This window comes from Pseudorasbora parva, chromosome 5, assembly GCF_024679245.1.
Source record: "Pseudorasbora parva isolate DD20220531a chromosome 5, ASM2467924v1, whole genome shotgun sequence".
NCBI lineage: Eukaryota > Metazoa > Chordata > Actinopteri > Cypriniformes > Gobionidae > Pseudorasbora > Pseudorasbora parva.
The window spans coordinates 23593082-23613146 of record NC_090176.1 but is presented as its reverse complement, the minus strand read 5'-3'; the positions used below and the strand labels follow the sequence as shown (position 1 = coordinate 23613146).

Genomic DNA, 20065 nt, shown 5'->3' with positions numbered 1-20065 from the left:
GTCATAACCGAACATTTTTGGTTCCCATTGACTTCCATATTATTTTTTGTCCACACAATGGAAGTCAATGGGAACCAAAACTGTTTTGTTACCAATATTCTTCAAAATATTTTCTTTAATGCTCCACAGAACAAAGCAATTAATACAACTTTGGAATGATATGAGGGTAATTCAATTATGACCAAATTATGTATACGTTATCCCTTTAAAATCGTGTGTTTCCTGTCGAGGTGTGAAAAGAGTGAACTCACTGAGTCAGAGCTTCCCCTAAAGGAGTCAGTGCTGTTGAAAGTGCAGGAAGATCTACGTAGAACTTCCTCATCAGTAAGGTGTCCATCATTCGTACTTCCTGCGTCCCCACAACTTCCCAACGCCTCCTCAAACTCCTCTTGGTCATAGTCTGATTCTGTGTCGGGCAGAATACTGAAGCTGGTTTCTTCCACCGGCAGCACAATCTCTGTTAGCAACTTCCTGGAGTTTTTATACACCACTCCATAGTCTTCTTTGGTTGGTGCTGGTACAGGTGGAGGAGGGGGTGGAGCTGAAGGTGGAGGAGGGGGTGGAGCTGAAAGTGGAGGAGGTGGGGGAATGTCTGAAAGTCTGTTTCGATTAATGGAGGAATTGGATTTCGGCCGCTCCATCTGTGCAGGTGAGGAAGTGGCCATAAGACCTTCGGCAAATGCGGGCGGTGGAGGCGGAAGACTGGAGAGAATCTCTTTGTCCTGAGGCATGGCAGCTGGGGGAGGGAAGTCACGGAGTGGGATACACTCGTCTTCCGTGGGGAAACCTTCATCCACCTCCTCCTCGGCCAGAGGAGCGGTTGTCTCGGAGGGGTCGTGAAGGTTCTCCTCGCTGGAGAGCGACTGCTCCAAGCCTCCGAAGTCCAGCATCTCCAGGAACTCCGTAGCCACACGTGAAGCCTCTTTCTCCAGGCGGTAGATCTCGTCGTCCCTCTTCTGCCGCAGCTCGTCTCTGGAGCCGTCGTTTAGCAAGGAAACTCCTTCGTCTCTCTGTCTCTGCAGCCGCTCAATCTCTCGCTCCAGCCGCAGGATCTCCTCCATCTGACGACTCTCCTCTTCAGATGAATACTGGCACAGGCCGTGGGACACGTCCTTCTGGAATAGGGTGGAGGGACAGTGATGAAACACATCTATAATATACAGTTTATTCTGTCAAAACAGCATTTTTATTCCATGGTGTGGTATTATGTAAACATCATGGTACATGAATATGGTAATTATTCTGGTATATGGGTCAACACACATATGTACTGTGATTATCTGTAAGAAATATATATTTTTTCCCTTACATGTTACATACATGGTGTAGACATTTGTATTATTTTCAAAACGTTTTAAAAATATATATATATTTCAAGGCAAAACGTGTTTTTTTGATGAATAATTGATTTAATCCATAAATTGGGAGTTGCACCACATGATATTTTATAGTTACTTTGCAATGTCCTAAAATGTTCACATCATCTGATTTTGAGAGGCTTACTGAGAACAACACACAGTCATGATGGACTGCAGGGATCCTCTCTATGATATCAAATTTTAAGTCGCCCAATGACTAGGCCTTTTTGACCCATATAGCACATTACCATGTCATTGCCAAAGACTTTCTGTAAGTGAAAGCAGGGAATTAGGACAGTACAAGAGATATGTCCTTTTGAAATCTCTCTTATAGGAATATAAAATCGAATCCAACAGAAATAATACCTTGTGGTTGTGATGATTTTTCCCCACTAAGCTCCTAATATGAGTAAAAAAAGAAGAGAATCCTTTCAGACAGAGTAGATTAAGAGCACAGTCCAGCAGCCAACACAGATTTTGGTTGACCTAAATTAAAAGTCAAACATTTGCCCAGATTGCGTTTTACCTGCTGTGCCCTGCCTCTCTGTCCTCCGGTATCTGTTTGCTCTTGAGCTCTTCCTGCCTCCTGTTCAACTCTTCCTCTTCCTGCTGTATCCGTAAAGCTTCCTCCTCTTTCCTTCTCTGTTCCTCTTGAAGCTTCTGTCTCTCCTCCTCCTCTCTCTTCCTTTCTTCCTCTTGTCTTTGTCTCTCTTCCTCAAGTCTCCTCAGCTCCTCTAGATGTCTCCTCTCTTCCTCCTCTCTCCTTATTCTCTCCTCCTCTTCTCTCCTCTGTCTTTCCTCCAAGAGCTGGTGGTAGAGTTGCCGAGCGATCTGTCCACGGAGGTGTTTCTGGAGGACCACGGCAGCGGAGCGGAAACGAAGGAAGGCTTGTCTCCAGAAGTGAGCGCGATAGTTCTTTTGGATTGTGACAGTGCTGGTTCGGACTTTATTATAGTGTTTTCTGTGAGAAGAAAAATTACACATTAGAGAACGAGCCCTCAAGGCTTGTCATTAATGACTAGTTTACAGGGATATTATAATAATTATTAGTATTAGCCACAGAATTCAAAATATTCAAAGATTCAATCACTAATATGAAAGACGCTCATTAATATAAAATACTCTAGCTATAGTTATGTTTTAATCATGATTGACAGGAACCGAAATAACATCTCAGCAGACCCTTTACACAAAACAGGCGTTAATATTTTGACATCTATTTACTATAGTTTTTGATTTACACTCTTTAAAAAAGGATCTTGAGCTGCATTTATGATTGAGTTAGGGTTCTTAACACAATTTATAGAACCCTTCAAAAAGAGGAGAAATGTCTTAGGATTGCATAATACTTTCACGTTTAACAGGTTATCTATTTTCAATGGATAACGTACAGTAAACCCTGTACAGTATGCATGTACAATAAACCAAAAAAAAATCTCTGATCATACTAACAGCTCAAAACTGGCAAAAACTGATTTATGAATTAACAGCATGCTAATTTATTTACCTGTGTGTAGTGCTCAATGTTCATTATTTGCAGTGAAAAGATACTCTTTATGACTTTTCATGGTATAACCCTCATTTGTTTCCCTGCACTTTCATAATGAATCTAATCCACTAGAGTTTGCTCTCAATACACTGATTCACACAGCTCTGGTAAATCATTCCACGATGCAACTTTAAGCTCATTCACATATTGGATTATGGCAATCCATCCACTCAACTCAATAAAAAGTAACTGAAGTCACAATGACAGTCTTTGGTAACTCACCGACCTCATTTAACAAAGCGTGTTTATACATAAACACACACAAAGCTGCACTAACCTTGCCACATAACTTAGTATGTGGGCCCGGATCACCATACCAGCCGCTGTGCGCACCTCCTCTCTTTCCTTCTCCAGCCTCTGCTCCAGAGCTTCCTTCAAGAACACCTGCAAGGCACCAAAGAAGAAAGACAAGGAGAGGGAGAGGGAAGAGGGTAGGTTTAGGTAAACTGATGGTTAACTCTCTCCAGACAGTGAGAGCGCGTCTCCAAGTGTGCTCAGCAGGCTATAGGCTACAGGGAGCTGAGCTGTGGAGCTCTGCCATTGTGCTGAAACCACAGCGCTCTGATTTCCTGTTACTGCTGCTGCTCGGACTATTCCAGACAGACTGACGTGCATGGACAGAGAGAGAGAGAGAGAGAGAGAGAGAGAGAGAGAGAGAGAGAGAGAGAGAGAGAGAGAGAGAGAGAGAGAGAGAGAGAGAGAGAGAGAGAGAGAGAGAGAGAGAGAGAGAGAGAGAGAGAGAGAGAGAGAGAGAGAGAGAGAGAGAGAGAGAGAGAGAGAGAGAGAGAGAGAGAGAGAGAGAGAGAGAGAGGAGGGGGAAAGAGTGGCTCTTGGCCAAAGAGCAGGCCACACCCTCACACTCTCTCTCTAAAAGACAAGAGACATGAAGGCTTAACCCTTTACTCACTGACACTGACTCATAGAAGAGAAACCTCAGAAACACAGTTGAAGAAAAGGGGCCCGAAAAATAATGAAAATAATGCTCCTCCAAATGTTTTTTTCTTTTGCAAATTCTGTCATCTGATGGAGTTTGGGTTCCTTGGCAGTGTTGCCTTTGACTCGCTTAGTTGTGGTTTAGAAGACACTTAAAGGGTTAGTTCACCCAAAAAAATATAAATATTCTGACATTAATTACTCACCCTCATGTCATTCCAAACCCGTAAGACCTTTGTTCATCTTCGGAACACAAATGAAGATATTTTTGATGAAATCCGAGAGCTCTCTGACCCCTCCATAGACAGCTATTTAATTAACTCTTTTAAGGCTCAGTAGGATAGAAAAAAAACATAGTCCATGTGACTCCAATGTGTTAACCTTGATTTTATAAAGTGGCGAGAATACTTCTGTGTGCAAAAACGAACAAAAATAATTACTTCTGTGCCAGTCTCCTATGCAGTTTATGTTGCAGGCTTGCAGCTCCCGTGCATGCGTCGCGGTGCTCACGTAAACCACATGGGCTGCCGTAGATCTCGAGAACGCTGCACTATTTACAGCGGAAACTGCGTAGGAGATTTAAAGTTAAACCACTGGAGTCACATGGACTATTTTAATTATGTTTTTTCTACCTTTCTGATTCTTGAAAGAGTTAATTATATAGATGTCTATGGAGGGGCCAGAGAGCTCTCAGATTTCATAAAAAAATATATTAATTTGTGTTCCGAAGATGAACAAAGGTCTTACGGGTTTGGAATGGCATGAGGTTGAGTAAATAACATTTTTGGGTGAACTAACCCATCTTCTAAACCACAACTTGACGAGTCAAAGCCAACAGTGCCAAGGAACCCAAACTCCACCAGATTACAGAAATCTGAAAAAAACCTTTGGAGAGATTAGGCCTTTCTGGACCTTGTAAGTGTTATTAATTAAATAGCTGTCTATAAAGTGTTTAGAAAGCTCTTGGATTTCATCAAAAATATCTTAGTCTTCCAAATATTAATGAAGGTCTTAATGACAGAATTTTCATTTTTGGGTGAACTATCTTTTTAATATTCAGAAATACCATTTATTTGATTGCACTGACACTGTTGGATAGGGACAAAATATTAAGTGAATGATGAATGATGACACTTGTGTTCTGTAGAGCTGTCTTATAGCCGAATATTCAAAATTCAAGATGAAAGTTATTGAACTGAAATAAATCAACACTGAAATGACTTTAGCTGAACAACGAGACACCATTGTATTTTTAGAGCTGCTTTACAGCACAATTTGAATTGGTCCCATAGTTGATGATGTTTGTATCATCGACTGTCATTTTCCTGTTTATTGCTGTGGAGCTGCTTTGAAAAAATCTCTATTGTAAAAAAAATAGATTAAAAAAAAGAAATATGTGGCATGACTTGACATTAAAGGTGAATTAGGTCCTTTGATGCTAATTTTAAAGTTTTACACATTATGAAATAAATTGTGTTTTAGTAAAGTCTTTTGAATGGCATCACTTGCACAAGAAGACGACTTAGTATACTTCTATAAAAAGTGTGGTAGAATTTATTTTACAGCCCTGTTCCCAATGCAAATACTATGCACTTCATATAGTAATAACAATAACTGGGTAATAACTAGGTATTAACCCTGAACCTACCCCTAAACCTAACCTTAACCCATGCAGTTACCTTATAATGCCCACTAAGAAAGTATACTTTCTTACATAAGTACAATGTAAGTACCCATAAGTGCATGTACTGTAAAATAAAGTGCAACCAAAAGTGTTTTAATTATGTATGGTGCAGGTTGTGCCCCTCAATGTATTTCACTGTTTAAATGACATGGCCAAAGTTGTTTAACTCAATGTTACGTTATAATGAATCCTTGCACAATTGCCAAATTGCATAATACTGTCATGTTTAACAGGTTATCTTATTTTTTCTATGGATAGCATACAGTAAAACACATACAGTATGTACAGTATGCATGTAGAGTAATCCAAAATAAAATCCCTGATCATACAAACAGCTCTCAAAACTGGCAAAAACTCATTTATGAATAAACAGCACGTTAATTTATTAATTATAAATAATTAGACAAACAAAGGCGACAAATGAGCGAAAACACTGATACAAGATGGAAAGATTTGATAATAGAAAAAATTCTATGGGAATCACAAGTTGCTTCTTTCGAGGGTATTATTATGTGCACTCTCTAAAAATCACTAGTATCAGTGTAATTTACATCCAACTCAGAGACGATCATGCTGATCCATGTGGATAGATGGCAGAGCAGCATGTAACACCATTGTGGTATCGGTACTCAAAGTACACGAAGAACAGCAATGCTATTTCTAGCTATAAATGAATGCATTTTAAACGAAATATAGGACAAAACACACTTTAAGGCAAACATTCTACAAAAAACACTTCACAAAATGATTATTCTGCTTAAACCAAATACTGCTTCTTAATCTGTGTCGTCAGCATATGTGCTTTATTTAATGAATAACTTATCAACTCATTTATGTATTATGAAAACAAACAGGACATACTTTATCTTCCATGTTGGCACCGTCATATGACCTAGTGTCAGTCTGCCATTTATGAATATGACAGCTCCTCTCCATGGGCTCTTGGGATAGTGTCTAACCTCCCATTAAAAATGTGGGGGTCAGTAAGATTTGTTTTAACGCACATCATATGCTAATACTAGTCTGTATAAAAGTTTGGCATTACTGTTACCAGAATCAGGTCCTTTCAATTAACATATACACACAGTGTCACGTCTGGCCTCCCACAGATCTTTTAAGCCCATTGTGAGATTTCCTGGAACCGATGACCCAGATGTTCCTGTAATCACGACGCACAGCTGCAGACGCACACACAGGAGGAAGTTTCCTCGTCCACATCCTTCCCCCATCCCACGCAAAAAACCCTGAGCCCCGATTCTAGGGATCACACTTCCGCAACACACAATCAGTATGGATATAATTACACACAAGTTGTTTTGTTTCGAGCAAGGGAACACAATCCCAGACCCCTTTCTTGATCTTACACCCCTCCCCTTACCTCCACCTCAAATCTGACACTCACAAAAACACCACGAACAAAAGCCAGCACCACCGCTCGAGAGGACATGTAGTGAACACGCATTCTCTACTGATCACAATCACAAACTCCTGAATGAAATCATAAAACAAAACAGACCTCAAGCCATGATAAAAACCATAGCGGACCGCCAAACACGTACAGCAATGGTGGACACAGTCACAGGTCATTGTCTGGAGCTTTGACTGCAAACTTGATCTGTCACCAAGACTTGCTGGAAGACATTAAACGTTTTTTTTTTTTTTTTTTACAAGAGACTGTATTTATATAGCTACATGAAAAGCATGTGTGGAACATATGGGTAAACACTGATCAAACAAGCTCTATACAGCACTGCCTAATGTCTGATCTTCGTCTCCCTGCTGCTAATAATACTCCATGTTGCCCTACAAAAACATTGTTCTAGAGTCATGATTGTGACTGTGGTTTTTCTGTGGATTCCTGACTGATGAGACAAAAAGGACACTAAGTCAACTATTCCCAACCTTAAAGGGTTAGTTCACCCAAGAATGAAAATTATCCCATAGTTTACTCACCCTCAAGCCATCCTAGGTGTAGGTATATATGACTTTATTATTTTAGCCAAACACAATCAGAGCTGTATAAAAAATATCCTGGCTCTTCCAAGCTTTATAATGGGGAGTGAATAGTAACTGAGATGTTGAAGCCCAAAAAAGCGCATCCATCCATCATAAAAGTAATCCATACGACTTCAGGGGGTTAATAACGGCCTTCAAAAGCAGTGAGTGAACATTTTGTCCTCAAAGTTGATGTGTTAGAAACAGGAAAAATGGGCAACCGAGTGAGTTTGACAAAGGGCCAAAATGTGATGTCTGGATGACTGGGTCAGAGCATCTCCAAAATTGCAGCTCTTGTGGAGTGGTCCCAGATTGCAGTGGTCAGTATCTATAAAAAGTGGTCCAAGAACCGTGGTGAACTGGCAACAGGGTCATGGGCGGCCAAGGCTCACTGATGCACGAGGGGAGCAAAGGCTGGCATGTGTGGTCTAATCAAACAGACGAGCTACTGTAGATCAAAATGCTCAAGAAGTTAATGCTGTTTCTGATAGTAAGGTGTCAGAATACACAGTGCATCACAGTTTGTTGCGAATTTGGCTGCATAGGCACAGACCGGTCAGGGTGCCCATGCTGACCCCTATCCACCGCTGAAAGCGCTAACAGTGGGCACGTGAGCATCAGAACTGGACCACGGAGCAATGGAAGAAGGTGTCCTGGTCTGATGAATCACTTTTTCATTTACATCATGTGGATGACCGGGTACGTGTGGGTCGCTTACCTGGGGAACACATGGCACCAGGATGCACTATGGGAAGAAGGCAAACCTGCTGGGAAACCTTGAGTCCTGCCACCCATGTGGATGTTACTTTGACACGTACCACCTACCCAAACATTGGTGCAGACCATGTACATCCTTTCATGGAAATGGTATTACCTGGTGGCTGTGGCCTATATCAGCAGAATAATATGCCCTGCCACAAAGCAAAAATGGTTCAGGAATAATTTGAGGAGCACAACAACGAGTTTGAGGGGTTGACTTGGCCTTAATCCAATCGAGCAGCTGTGGGATATGCTGAACAAACAATTCTGATCCATCCATAGAGGCCCCACCTCGCAATTTACAGGACTTAAAGGAACTGCTGCCAACATCTTGAGGCCAGATACCACAGCACACTGATGGGTCAGAGCTGTTTTGGCAGCAAAAGGGGGAACAACACAATATTAGGACATTAGGTCATAATGTTATGTCTGATCGGTGTATATAGTATGCAAAAAGCAGTACGTCAAAAAAGCATGTCAGAATTCATAGTATTCGTAAAACAGTCGGTGAAACGTATCCGGGATGACCTCCTACTTTAGTCGAGATTTTTAAGTGTGATTTCGACCATGCCATGGGACATACAATAACTTGCTCTGCCTCTCTGCTAATGTCATGTAGTGTGTAGTCTTATGTAGTGTGGCCAATTGGATAGTCTTAACCAATCACTTTTACATCCAATTAATTCCCAGCAGATACAAACCAGGTTCAGCCCTACATTTTTGTTCTTGTTGAATATCTTGTTTCACTTGAAATACGCCATATTACAAAAGTAAATTGGGTTGTGAATGGTAATTCAAGCTGACATTAAACTAGGTAAGACATTTTGTGTGAAAACCAGAAACCCAACTTCCAAAACACCATGCTGTTAGCCAACTATTATGCACTGCATCGGAAATCACATACATGGATTTCTTTCGAATTTAAATATATTTGCAACAATTTAAAAAATATGTTCTACATAGTATAAATATGGTAAGTATGAATGAAATTCGTCCTCGCTACATCCGCCATGTTGTCCCTCTCATGTGGCCTACACGCATTAGTTGTGTCGCTTCACTACCATTCATAAATCCTCTCCCGAGGCCTCATGGGATAAAGTGTCCTTCAGATTCACAGCAGAGGTAGTAGGTCATCTGGATACTTTTTGCCAACTATTTTTTGAATATTATGAATTTGGATGTAATACTCTTTTAACGTTTTCGCATACTATATAGTAAGGTAGTATTCAATTTCGGATGTAACGCTGGTCTTTCAGAAAGGGTTAAATATAAACAATTGGTGATGGTGAGAGACAAATGCATGTATTGTTTTTGTGGAGGACAGTGTTGGGTAAATTTTGGATAAGATCTGTGCATGGAGTGGTCCATCAGCCCAGCTTTTGTCATGAGGACGTCAGCTTTCCGTGGGTCCATTAGGGAAACAGGCTATTTAACAAGTATGATCGTGGAGTCTGGTAGAGCAGTGAAAGCTGTAGGTTAGAGTAGCTGACCTTGGGTACATTGGAGCTCTGACGTGCTGAGAACAAATTGGAGCCGTCCAGCCCTGACCCTACCACAGAACAATGAGGCTATTTTACAGCTAAACAATTTGTAAAGCATGACTCTATTCAGCAGGGAGCGAGTTTGCGTGTCCAGTGTGTGTATCTGAATTCATTTGTTTCAGTGTCTTTATGCATGTGTGTGTGGGAGACAGAAACTAACATTCTAGGAAAAAAAGAAATACTGCATTACATTCAATCGTCTATTGAGGCCGTGATGAATTCAGAGGTATTGTGCATTGCAATGGCACATTCCATCTGAAATGGTGTTAAATTTCTGTGAAATTTAAATGATATGCCACATTTGTTTTACCATCAAGTAAACTACTATATTTATATGTATGCCTATGCCATATCACTGAATTATCATAGACATACTTATGCCTTAATAAAACAACTCAGAAGTTATGTTCCGTGTAAAGCAAAATGCCTTTCATCTGAAAATTGTCACAGTGTGTGTGTCCACGAAGACGAAGGAGCATGTAAGGATAACAGCCTTTTAATGACAAAACTCAGGAGAATACGGAAACATCAAACAAAGAATGGACCGTGAATGAGGGAGAACGCATGGTATAAATACATGGAGCTAACAAAAGGAACTAATGAGCTAATTGATGGGCAACAGGTGAATGTAATGACTAAAACAAACACACAGGAGGAAAACTATGTCACAGGGGAAACAATGAAACATAACATAACTATAGCCCTATTCGCATGGGATTAGTATTATCTAGGGACCTCTGTGATTTAGAAATTAGTCCCCCACATCTAGTTTTGCGTGGCCGTGGTGCATTCACACGGGATAAGCAAAGCCTGTGATTTTACTCGAATTTATTGACTTATCTCCCGGATATGATGTCAAGACTTGTAAAGGTTTTTCAGTTATTGATATAGCTGTATTAAATCATAAACATTCATATAAATATCGTTTTGATAGTTTTAGTAATAAAAATAATTTTGTTCAGTTAGAGAACAGACGCTACAATTAAAAACTGAACTGAGCACAGCGGCAGGAGTCAGATTTCATTTATCACGAGTGAGAAGCTGACAATATACGGCAGAAGATTACGCTTCAAAGCTAAATGTAAAAGCGCCCGTTTAAGCGAGCTTGTCATTGTACTGTTCTGTTGTTATGTTTTTCATTAAGAATAGTATTGATATTAATATTAAACGTACCATTCAAGCAATTTGCTCCCAAATTGGTACTCATTCTAAAGTGAAAAGTACAATCCGTACGGCCGCACGGGAATTAATAACGGTGACCATTATGAATGCAACCTCCATTCTTTGTGAAAGATAAAGATAGAAATGCGCACAGGAAAAAAAAAAACCTTGCAAAAACTATATATACGATCCGCCTAATCCTAGCACGTGACTAATATTATCACAGTACCTCAGTGTTCGGCGAAATATGGTAGGTAATTCGCGGGGGAATTTTTACTTTACAAATTACAGACATGGCAGATTTGCACGGGACTATGATCATAGACATTCTTTGCGATTATTACAACTCACCAGAGGTCCACAGATAATACTAATCCTGTGCGAATAGGGCTTTTGACAATATACACTATCATTCAAAAGTTTGAGCTTGGTAAGATTTATTCAATGATTTTGAAAAAAGTCTATGGTGATTTGATTTTATCAAAATACAGTAAAAGTTGTTTAATGTTTAATATGCAATTTATTCCTGTGATGGCAAAGCTGAATTGTCAGCATCCTTACTCTAGTCTTCAGTGTCACATGATCCTTCAGAAATCATTCTAATATGCTGCTGATTTGGTGATTATCAATGTTGAAAATAATTCTGCTGCTTAACATTTTTGTGGAAATTGAGAATCTCAGGATTCTTTGATGAATAGAACTTCAAAAGACTAAATCTTTAGTAACATTATAAATGTATTTAATGTGATTTTTAATAATGTGTCCTTGCTGAATAAAACTATCAATAAAAAACCTTTATACTCATCCCAAACTTTGAAATGGTATTGTGTGTGCTTTTATATATATATATAAAACACAGAGTCACAGAGCACAGAGTCCGGGCCTAAACCCGACAGAACACCTTTGGGATTAAGTCAAATGGAGACAGCGAGAAGAATGGTAAAAAATTCCCATAAACACACTCCTAAACCTTGTAGAAAGCCTTTCCAGAATATATATATGGTCTGTTCAGTGGTGTACAGACACACACACAGTATTCCATGTCCTTTTAACCTTTTACTTATACCTTTATAGTAATTCATTTGATATTTATCCACCTCATAAGCATGATAATATAAAATCATGCACTTTGCGTAGTGATCCTAATGTCCTGATGTTTATTTTGCAATAATGGTAATTTCATAGTACAGCCTGTGTACTAAAGTCATCTTTGTTTAGTTTGAATTGGCTTTCTTTCATAATGACCCACTCATGACTGCAAGAAGCACTAACGGGTCATCAGTCTTATTAAATCAAGTTATTTGATTTATGAGATAATTTCTCTTCTTTAAATCAAACACAAGTAATCATGGCAACAGTACATTAAGACACCATCAAGCTAACAATGTGACCCCTGATAAAGAGATACCCAAACCAGCTCTCAGGAAAGCCAGAAACCACAAGACCCCAAAGGAAATAACAGAGAGCATGCTGGATTCAATTAATTTAAAGAAAAGTGGTCTGAATCAAAGGCCACAAGAATGTCTTTTATTTACAGTGCCTTCCTGTTCCTCAGAAACCTCAGAGCTCCTCTTACTGTAAAAACAGCCTGACTGAACCACCGTGCTTAATGTGTGGCAGAGAATGACCAAGGAGAGAGAATAATTGACCGATTACAAGATAAGAATGAATAGACACTGTTGAACAGAGAACAGAAAGTGTTCTTTTCAGAGCTGCTGTGCTCCTGTTGCCAAACGCCCTTAAAGTGCTGCGCTCTTGTTTCAGGCCGACTAGATCGAGATGAGTCATTTCAGTAAAGTGAGGGAGTTCAAAACTCCTTACCAAGATGTGTGGAGTGGGAATTTTTGAAGGGGGTGAAAGCAGAGGAAGTATGAGGAAGAAAGAGGAAAGAATGAAGAGAGAAGAGAGGAAAAAACCACCAGACTGTAAAAAAATCCCTATGAGTGTTGCAAAACATTACCACGGAAATGGCACCATTTATCTTTTGACAATTCCCTGATATTAATGATGAGGTATTATCTGTGTTCACACTACATAAAGTCCTTAAGAGTACCATAGTGGTAAGAATTTGCATTTGTGAATATCTGGATATCTGCTTGAATTACTTATTAAATGTGGTCATATTTGCAGACAAATACAATCTGACTGAATTAATAGAACAAACAGCTGTACTTTTCAGCCAGTTAAAGGGATAGTTCACCCAAAAATAAAAACATCTGTCATCATTCACTCATTTCTTTCATCATTTACAAATTTCTTTCTTCTGCTGAACAAAAAGAAGATATTTTGAAAAACTTTAGTAACCAAACAGCTGATGGGCCACCTTGACTTTCATATCCCCCTTATGGGCCTCTTATCAACTGTTTGGTTACCATATTCTTCAAAACATCTTTCGTGCTCAGCAGAAGCAAGAAATTCATTCAGATGTGCAACAACTTGAGGGTGAGTAAATGATGACAGAATTTTATTTTTTTGCACACAAAGCCTCATTTAAGACAAATCTGTGTTTCTGAACAATATCAACAACAATTGTACCCGAAAAGCCTTCACATGACCATTTCAGAGATACACAAAGCTAGATCAGGCTACAAAGCATTTCTAAACACCTGGATGTTCATCATGATAAGATATCCTGTCAAATGTAGAAAATTCTGGACTATTGCTGTTCTCCCTAGGGCTGGGATGTCTATAACTGTGACTTTAATTAAGATTTAATTACAGTCGTGTGACTGTAAATGTCATGTTAACACAGTGATTATGATGTCACAATGTTGTTATTAACTGTGAATAAGCAAATAATTACAAAAAAACAGGAATACATTAGTCTAGGGTTAAACGTGAGAAAAGCTCATATCTTGAGCTGTATCTTCTTTTTGTTCCTTTTTTGCATTTTCGATTTAAATTCAATATATGACTCCCTCAGCACTACAAAGTATAATGTCAGAGATCAAACCACAGACTACATAAAGGGTTAAGGGTAACACTTTATTTTAGGGTTTAGTTATTAACTATTAACTAGTTGCTTATTAGCATGCATATTACTTAGGATATTGGCTGTTTATTAATAGTTATAAAGCACATGTTAATGCCTTATTCTTCATAACCTTATTCTACATCCCTTAGTCCTACCCAATACTTAAATGCTACAACTTAAAGGCAACAAAAACTACCTTACTTACTATTAATAAGCAGTAAATTAGGAGATTATTGAGGCAAAAGTCGTAGTTAATAGTGAATGTGTTCCCCATACTAAAGTGTTACCGTGTTAATTCCTTCAAACTAAGAAAGAAAGAGCTCTTATGCAAAGTCTTTGCACTCTTGCACGGAGTTCTAGCACAGACTGTTTATACCAATAATTTAAACTATGTTTGTGAATGTGTTGATCATGCAACCGCACCTTAGTCTTTCCCAGCTGCCACTCTTTCTTTGTGACGTCATACTTCGTAAGCAGATCTGCACATTTCTTCCTTTCGTCCGCCGTGTGGTTTTTGTCCCTTAAGATCATTGTATATCTGCACAGGAAGTGGGCACAACTTGAACACATACACACATTCCACCACACACATTTTACTGTGAGAGAACAATGTCCTGATCAAACATTCACAAAAACAAAAACAAAACAAAAAAAACTGCCAGAGATCAAAAATGGGCATCTGGAACAGATTTTGAGTTTCAAACTGTATTTTGATGGACTGTCAATGTTTTTTTTGATGGCTTCTCACCTGCTGAGGAAGTCTTGGAAGGTTCTCCGTACAGGAAAGCCTGCTCTACGGATCTTCACTGTCTCCAGCATTCCAGAGTAACGTAGCTGATTCAGAACCACATCTGCATCAAATTTATTTGCGTTCTGGAAGAAGATAAAGGAGATGTCCTTCAGCATTGATATCAACTGGCTATGCTATGCCCAATTTTGGTAATATTACACTAACACAACTCAATAAAAAGTTTTAGGAGTTTTTTTTGTATCAGTACTGTTTTCTTATTAAAATACAATGCATAAAAACCCTTAAAAGACTTCGGGTTTATTTTAATGGTCCCCTTTAGACATTCTGTGCGCGGACTATGATTAACATTGCCTCTATATGTCAACTAACTCTCATTAGAGTATAGTTAAGTATTAGTAGACTTTCAGCTTAATTTCAGCTAACACTTTATTTTGATGGTCCCCCAACTGACATTCTACTGACTATGTCAACTTATTGTACTAAACATATCTCTCTGTATTTTACTAACACTAACAGTCTACTAATAGTTAACTAATACTCTAATGAGTTAGCTGACATGTAGATGCAACATTATTTATAGTCAACAGAATGTCTAAAGGGCACCATAAAAACAAAGTTTAACCAGGTTTATCATCAGATAATATCTTGAATAATCATCTTATTTGTCTTACCACATTGGCTAACAAGGTTTTTTTCAATAAAGAAATGACCAAAATGTTGTGAGGTTGTATGGTTAAAATCTGTATACTGTTACCTATATTGTTCATCACTATCAAGTAGTGACTTAATATCATTGTTAAATAAATAAAAAATGAGTGAATGATGATGTGTGATACATAAACTTAATATACATTCTCTAAAAAATAATCTTAATTTGGTCAAAAAAATAATAATTTAGTTTGACAGTCAGAAAATGTTATATTTTTAAACCAGACAAAAAAAATTTTTTTTTTGGAATAACAAACCAAATGATTAATGTGAGATCAGGAACCTTTATAGGGCCGATTTTGATTTCATACTGACTTTAACTATATACTAGGGGGAGATAATATAGATGCTTGATTTGTCTGTAGGCAAAAAAGGGGTGAAACACCAACACCAGTCATGGAGCTTTCGACTGGGATTGATTATGTCTTGTGTGTTACGTGTTGCTTCATGCTCAATGGTGATCTGTAGCTGAATCAGTAACATCAGTGCCTGGAGTTCAAGCTGCTCCCACACTGTCCAGTCCCATCAGGCCGTTTGATCACTATGTAAAGGAGTGTGTATGTAAACATTGTTGGTGGCATGGACATCTGGTGCGGCTTAACAGCGCGTTCCACTATTGTCTTTTGCCTTGCCTTTGCCTTCATTTCAATCAGCAGAATCTAAACTGAAATGATCGTGTTAGGCTAATGTGACAAGACACTGAGGTGTATTTCTGGTCTCCCAGAGTAATTTGGGCATTCAACTTGGGTTAGGCATGAACTATGCAGCATTACAATTGTCTATAAAGGGGCCTGTGGTGGGATGAGATGAGCGAGGGATCACTCTTGTGTGGCATAAACGATAGAAGAAAAGGTGTGGAATGACAGACGGAGCCAGGCAGATCGCCAGACAAGGCCACAGATGTGATTCCCCTCCCTGAGGACAGTTATTACAATACATCAACCCCAAAAGGAGCGCCAACCCGATCCTCTGCCTGCTGAAATGAGAGTCCTCGATAAATCAATACAATCATAATAATTCCAGTAATCTGGGAGCTCAAATGAGCGTTATTACAGCTCAATTGTATCATATAATGAAGGGTAGAGGCTGCCTCTGGCTTTGAGAGATTTTCTGGCCATTATCTCTAAGTTCCTCTTTTGCAGGTCAGGAGTGTGATTCTCCTCTCTGAAGCTGACAACCGTGACCTCTAACCCCAGCACAGGCGGGTTTGGGCTGTAGGAATGTGCTGGCGGTGGGGATGGGCCGCTCCGTTCTGAGCAGATCAGCACAAAGAGACTCTATGTACAGAATGCAGAACACGACAGACCCAGAGCACTTGCTGGCTGTAAAGCTTCTCCTCACATGAAGATGATGCCAGATTGTTCTGTGATACAAAGGAACTTGAATTTCTTAATGAGTTTTTCATGTTTTCCTTTAAATATCCTGTAAAATTACCCTTAAAACTAGGCTAATGATTCATTAATTATTCAAAAATTATGAATTTATTTTCACTTATATTTGTCTAATCGTAAATTGTATCTACGTTGTGTTCTGCATATACTGTAACTGTTTATGTGATGAATCAAACTCTTGAATCTTAACTTTAAAAGCAACATTACATACAACAAGTGGGGGAAAAAATACAGTATAAGAAAAAAAACTTGTATTAAAAACACAAAAGATATAAAACAACTCTTAATAACTTATGTGGTTTCAAAAATAATTAGAAATTGTAACTGGAAAATATTACTTTTTAAATAAATACCTTTTTGCAGAGTAGGAGGATTAAAATCAAGTAATAGTTCACTTTCAAATCCATGAAAAATTATAATACATGGATTTTTATTTATTTAACACAAAAAAAGAAATGACAAAGAATGTTCTTACTGTTATTTTCCATGTAATGAAAGCATACAGTGACTAGGGGATGTTCAAGATTCAAAAAGTTCTCTCATTGCTCTTAAAGCTCATTGGCATTTCTACATATTCAAATTTGGTGCATCAGTATTTGGTTACGAGACAAGCAGGAACTAGCGCTGCTAGACTTTACTGACTTCATATGTTGCACAACACATCTCAATGTGCTTGAATATGCGCATGCTTGACTATGATTCACGATCTAAAGTGAAAGGGAAAGTTATTGGAGAAAACTCAAATTTAGGTAGGTTCTTCAAACAAAGCTACTTTAATTTTCACAGACTGAAAAGGTCCATTGCCCACAGTGTAGTGATGCATCAAGCATAGCTCGCGCACAAAAAACAATTTCCGTTGATCAGTGAGAATTCACACGGACAGTTTGAACGTGAGCTAAATGTGCGTGGGGTACATTTTCGGCCTCAAGTGAAATTCCCGATCACAGATTCCTACCAAAATGACTGGATTTCACCCGCAAAATATAGCTTAATAAAAGAGGCTGCACCTTAAGACTGCAAATATTTAATTTGTATAGACTACTTTAAGGTGTTCATTTTTATAAAATGGAAAAGAGCAGTGTGAAAATCCATTCAAAATTCCTAATAGAAAGTGATATACTTTGCAATGACTTCCATTTTGAGGTGACCTATTGCTTTGAAAGTGACCTTTTGGAAGACTGTTTTTATTGTCTATTTGACTCAGTAGGGAAAGTAATGTGTAAATATGGTTTGAATGTGATATGAACAGCCCAAAAAATGTGTTTATCCTACCTTCTCCATGTTAGGTTTGATGCAGCGCACAAAGAAAGGGTTGGAGGCACTTAAAGTGGCCATCAGGGCATGAAGAGAGTCCTGAAACAAAGTCACAATAACATTAAATTACACCCCTACACAGGAAAGTAACAGCACCAAAAGTGCCGTTCAGCAACCATAGCTGCAATTTGCTTGTCCATCCTACATCTTCTGTTGAAGGGGGCAAACACAGGCAGTGACAGGGCCAGTATTTATCTAAACACACCAAGGACCCTTCAACCTGGCACTCTGTCCCACAGTCTCAGACTGAGAGGCTCCAGGCTGGCTTTAATGACAGGGGAACAGGGGAACATGCACGGACCCTGTCAAACCCTTGTGCCCGGTTTGTGGGTAATCCCCTGGCTTTAAGAGCCACAGTACAAGGGCAGCTGCCAAATCCTCTGCACGGCAGTTATGACATGCAAAGCCCCGTAACCCCGCAAACCAGCAGATATACAGGGGTTTAGACAAAGGGGACAAAACACACACATGCAAGGTACACACACAGTCACACGAGCAGATTCTGCTAGGTTTGCACTCATAACCTTGAACGTCCACACGAAATATTAAGCCCATGCACAAGAACACAGGAGCTCCATTTCAAAATGTACTGCGCTGCTTCGCTGACTACTGCCTACGCAGGCAGCTGTCTTTTAAGGGAGCATCCTACATGAAACCCAATACATGACTGATTTGGAACATTCTATATAGGCAGCAATTACGCATGTCACACAAAAAGGTGTGTTTTTCCCATTAGGATTTTTGAAAAGCAAAGAACCAAGCCAACCAGCTATGAGGTGAATCAAAACATCATAAACTTTGGTTTGAGGCAAAAAATAATAAATAAAAAAAACTGAAAAAAGACAAAACTGGGGAAAGAACTAAAATATCATGAAGCATCATGAATGAAAATTAAATTATAATTTGTTTTAAGGACTCGCAGTGCTACTGTACATCATTTGCAGTGCTTCATGGGAGTTGTGTAACAATTTTATTGTCAGGATTCTCTGATTTGGTGGAGATTTCTTTGCAGAATCAAACAGGAATTTGTCTGTTAAACACAATTATTGACAAAAAACAGAGGCGGACAGTAATGAAGTATTTTTACTTTCTACTTTTTTTTTGATGTACTTTATCCGTGTTTTTCTTCGGAAAACTTTTACTTCACTACATTCCAAAGCATAATGTTGTTCTTTTTACTGCACTACATTTCATAAATAAAAGGGGTTGTTTACCTTTGATACCTAATTACATAAAAAATAACAAAAATGTACTTGATTAAAAGCAAGAAGTACAACATTTTTAATGTAATTAAGTATTAAATTATATTCAATATGAAACGTAGTGCAGTAAAAAGTACAATATTACGTTTTGGAATGTTGTTATTAAAAAAATGTCCAAAGAAAAACACTTTTTTGTTCAAATAATGTGGGCTGATGGCTTCAACAAAAAGCATATGCCATACATATCTTACAGTACCAAATAAAATATACGTTTTTGAATTAACGTTCTTCATGCTTCATCCAGCATCTTGGATTTTTGTAATAAAAAGTTTGTCGCAGTGCATTCTTTTTATGCAAAGGATGTGATCCTTTGCTAGACTTTTTTTTAGGTATTATAAAATACAAGGTATATTAGCACATCCCTTACTATGTTGCCTACATATGTAGCTGACTAGGCTTTTTTTTTTAAAGAGCAAGTGTATCACATCATCCGGATTATTTCAAAAATGTATTTTCTCATAGTTCCATCATATGGCACATTCAGATCATCAGTCTGTCTCACCCTGAACTGAGAGCTGACGGTGGGTTTGCGGCGGGCAGTGCCCATCTTCAAAGTCTCATCTCCACTCCTGCTACCAACACGCTCAAACAGGTCGTAGATGAAGTCGAGTCTGAGAGACACACAATAGAGATAATATCACTCACAGACATCATTCATAACAGCAGAAATGTAGATCAGCAACAA

The 20065-nt window shown here is 38.7% G+C and overlaps 1 protein-coding gene across 2 annotated transcripts in view; it reads right to left on the bottom strand.

Annotated features, from left to right (window-relative positions):
- The window catches only part of myo10l3 (myosin X, like 3), an 82148-nt gene that overhangs the window by 14998 nt on the left and 47085 nt on the right, over nucleotides 1-20065 (bottom strand). Inside the window, exons 17-24 of one of the 2 annotated variants that reach the window (XM_067443557.1) lie at nucleotides 19883-19991; nucleotides 18077-18157; nucleotides 14703-14827; nucleotides 14378-14492; nucleotides 3185-3291; nucleotides 1885-2319; nucleotides 1725-1758; nucleotides 252-1115 (exon numbers count right to left, since the gene is read on the bottom strand). In XM_067443557.1, the coding sequence (XP_067299658.1) occupies nucleotides 252-1115; nucleotides 1725-1758; nucleotides 1885-2319; nucleotides 3185-3291; nucleotides 14378-14492; nucleotides 14703-14827; nucleotides 18077-18157; nucleotides 19883-19991 (1870 nt within the window). The remainder of the gene's footprint in view (nucleotides 1-251; nucleotides 1116-1724; nucleotides 1759-1884; nucleotides 2320-3184; nucleotides 3292-14377; nucleotides 14493-14702; nucleotides 14828-18076; nucleotides 18158-19882; nucleotides 19992-20065) is intronic. The other variant, XM_067443558.1, reaches the window with a different exon arrangement.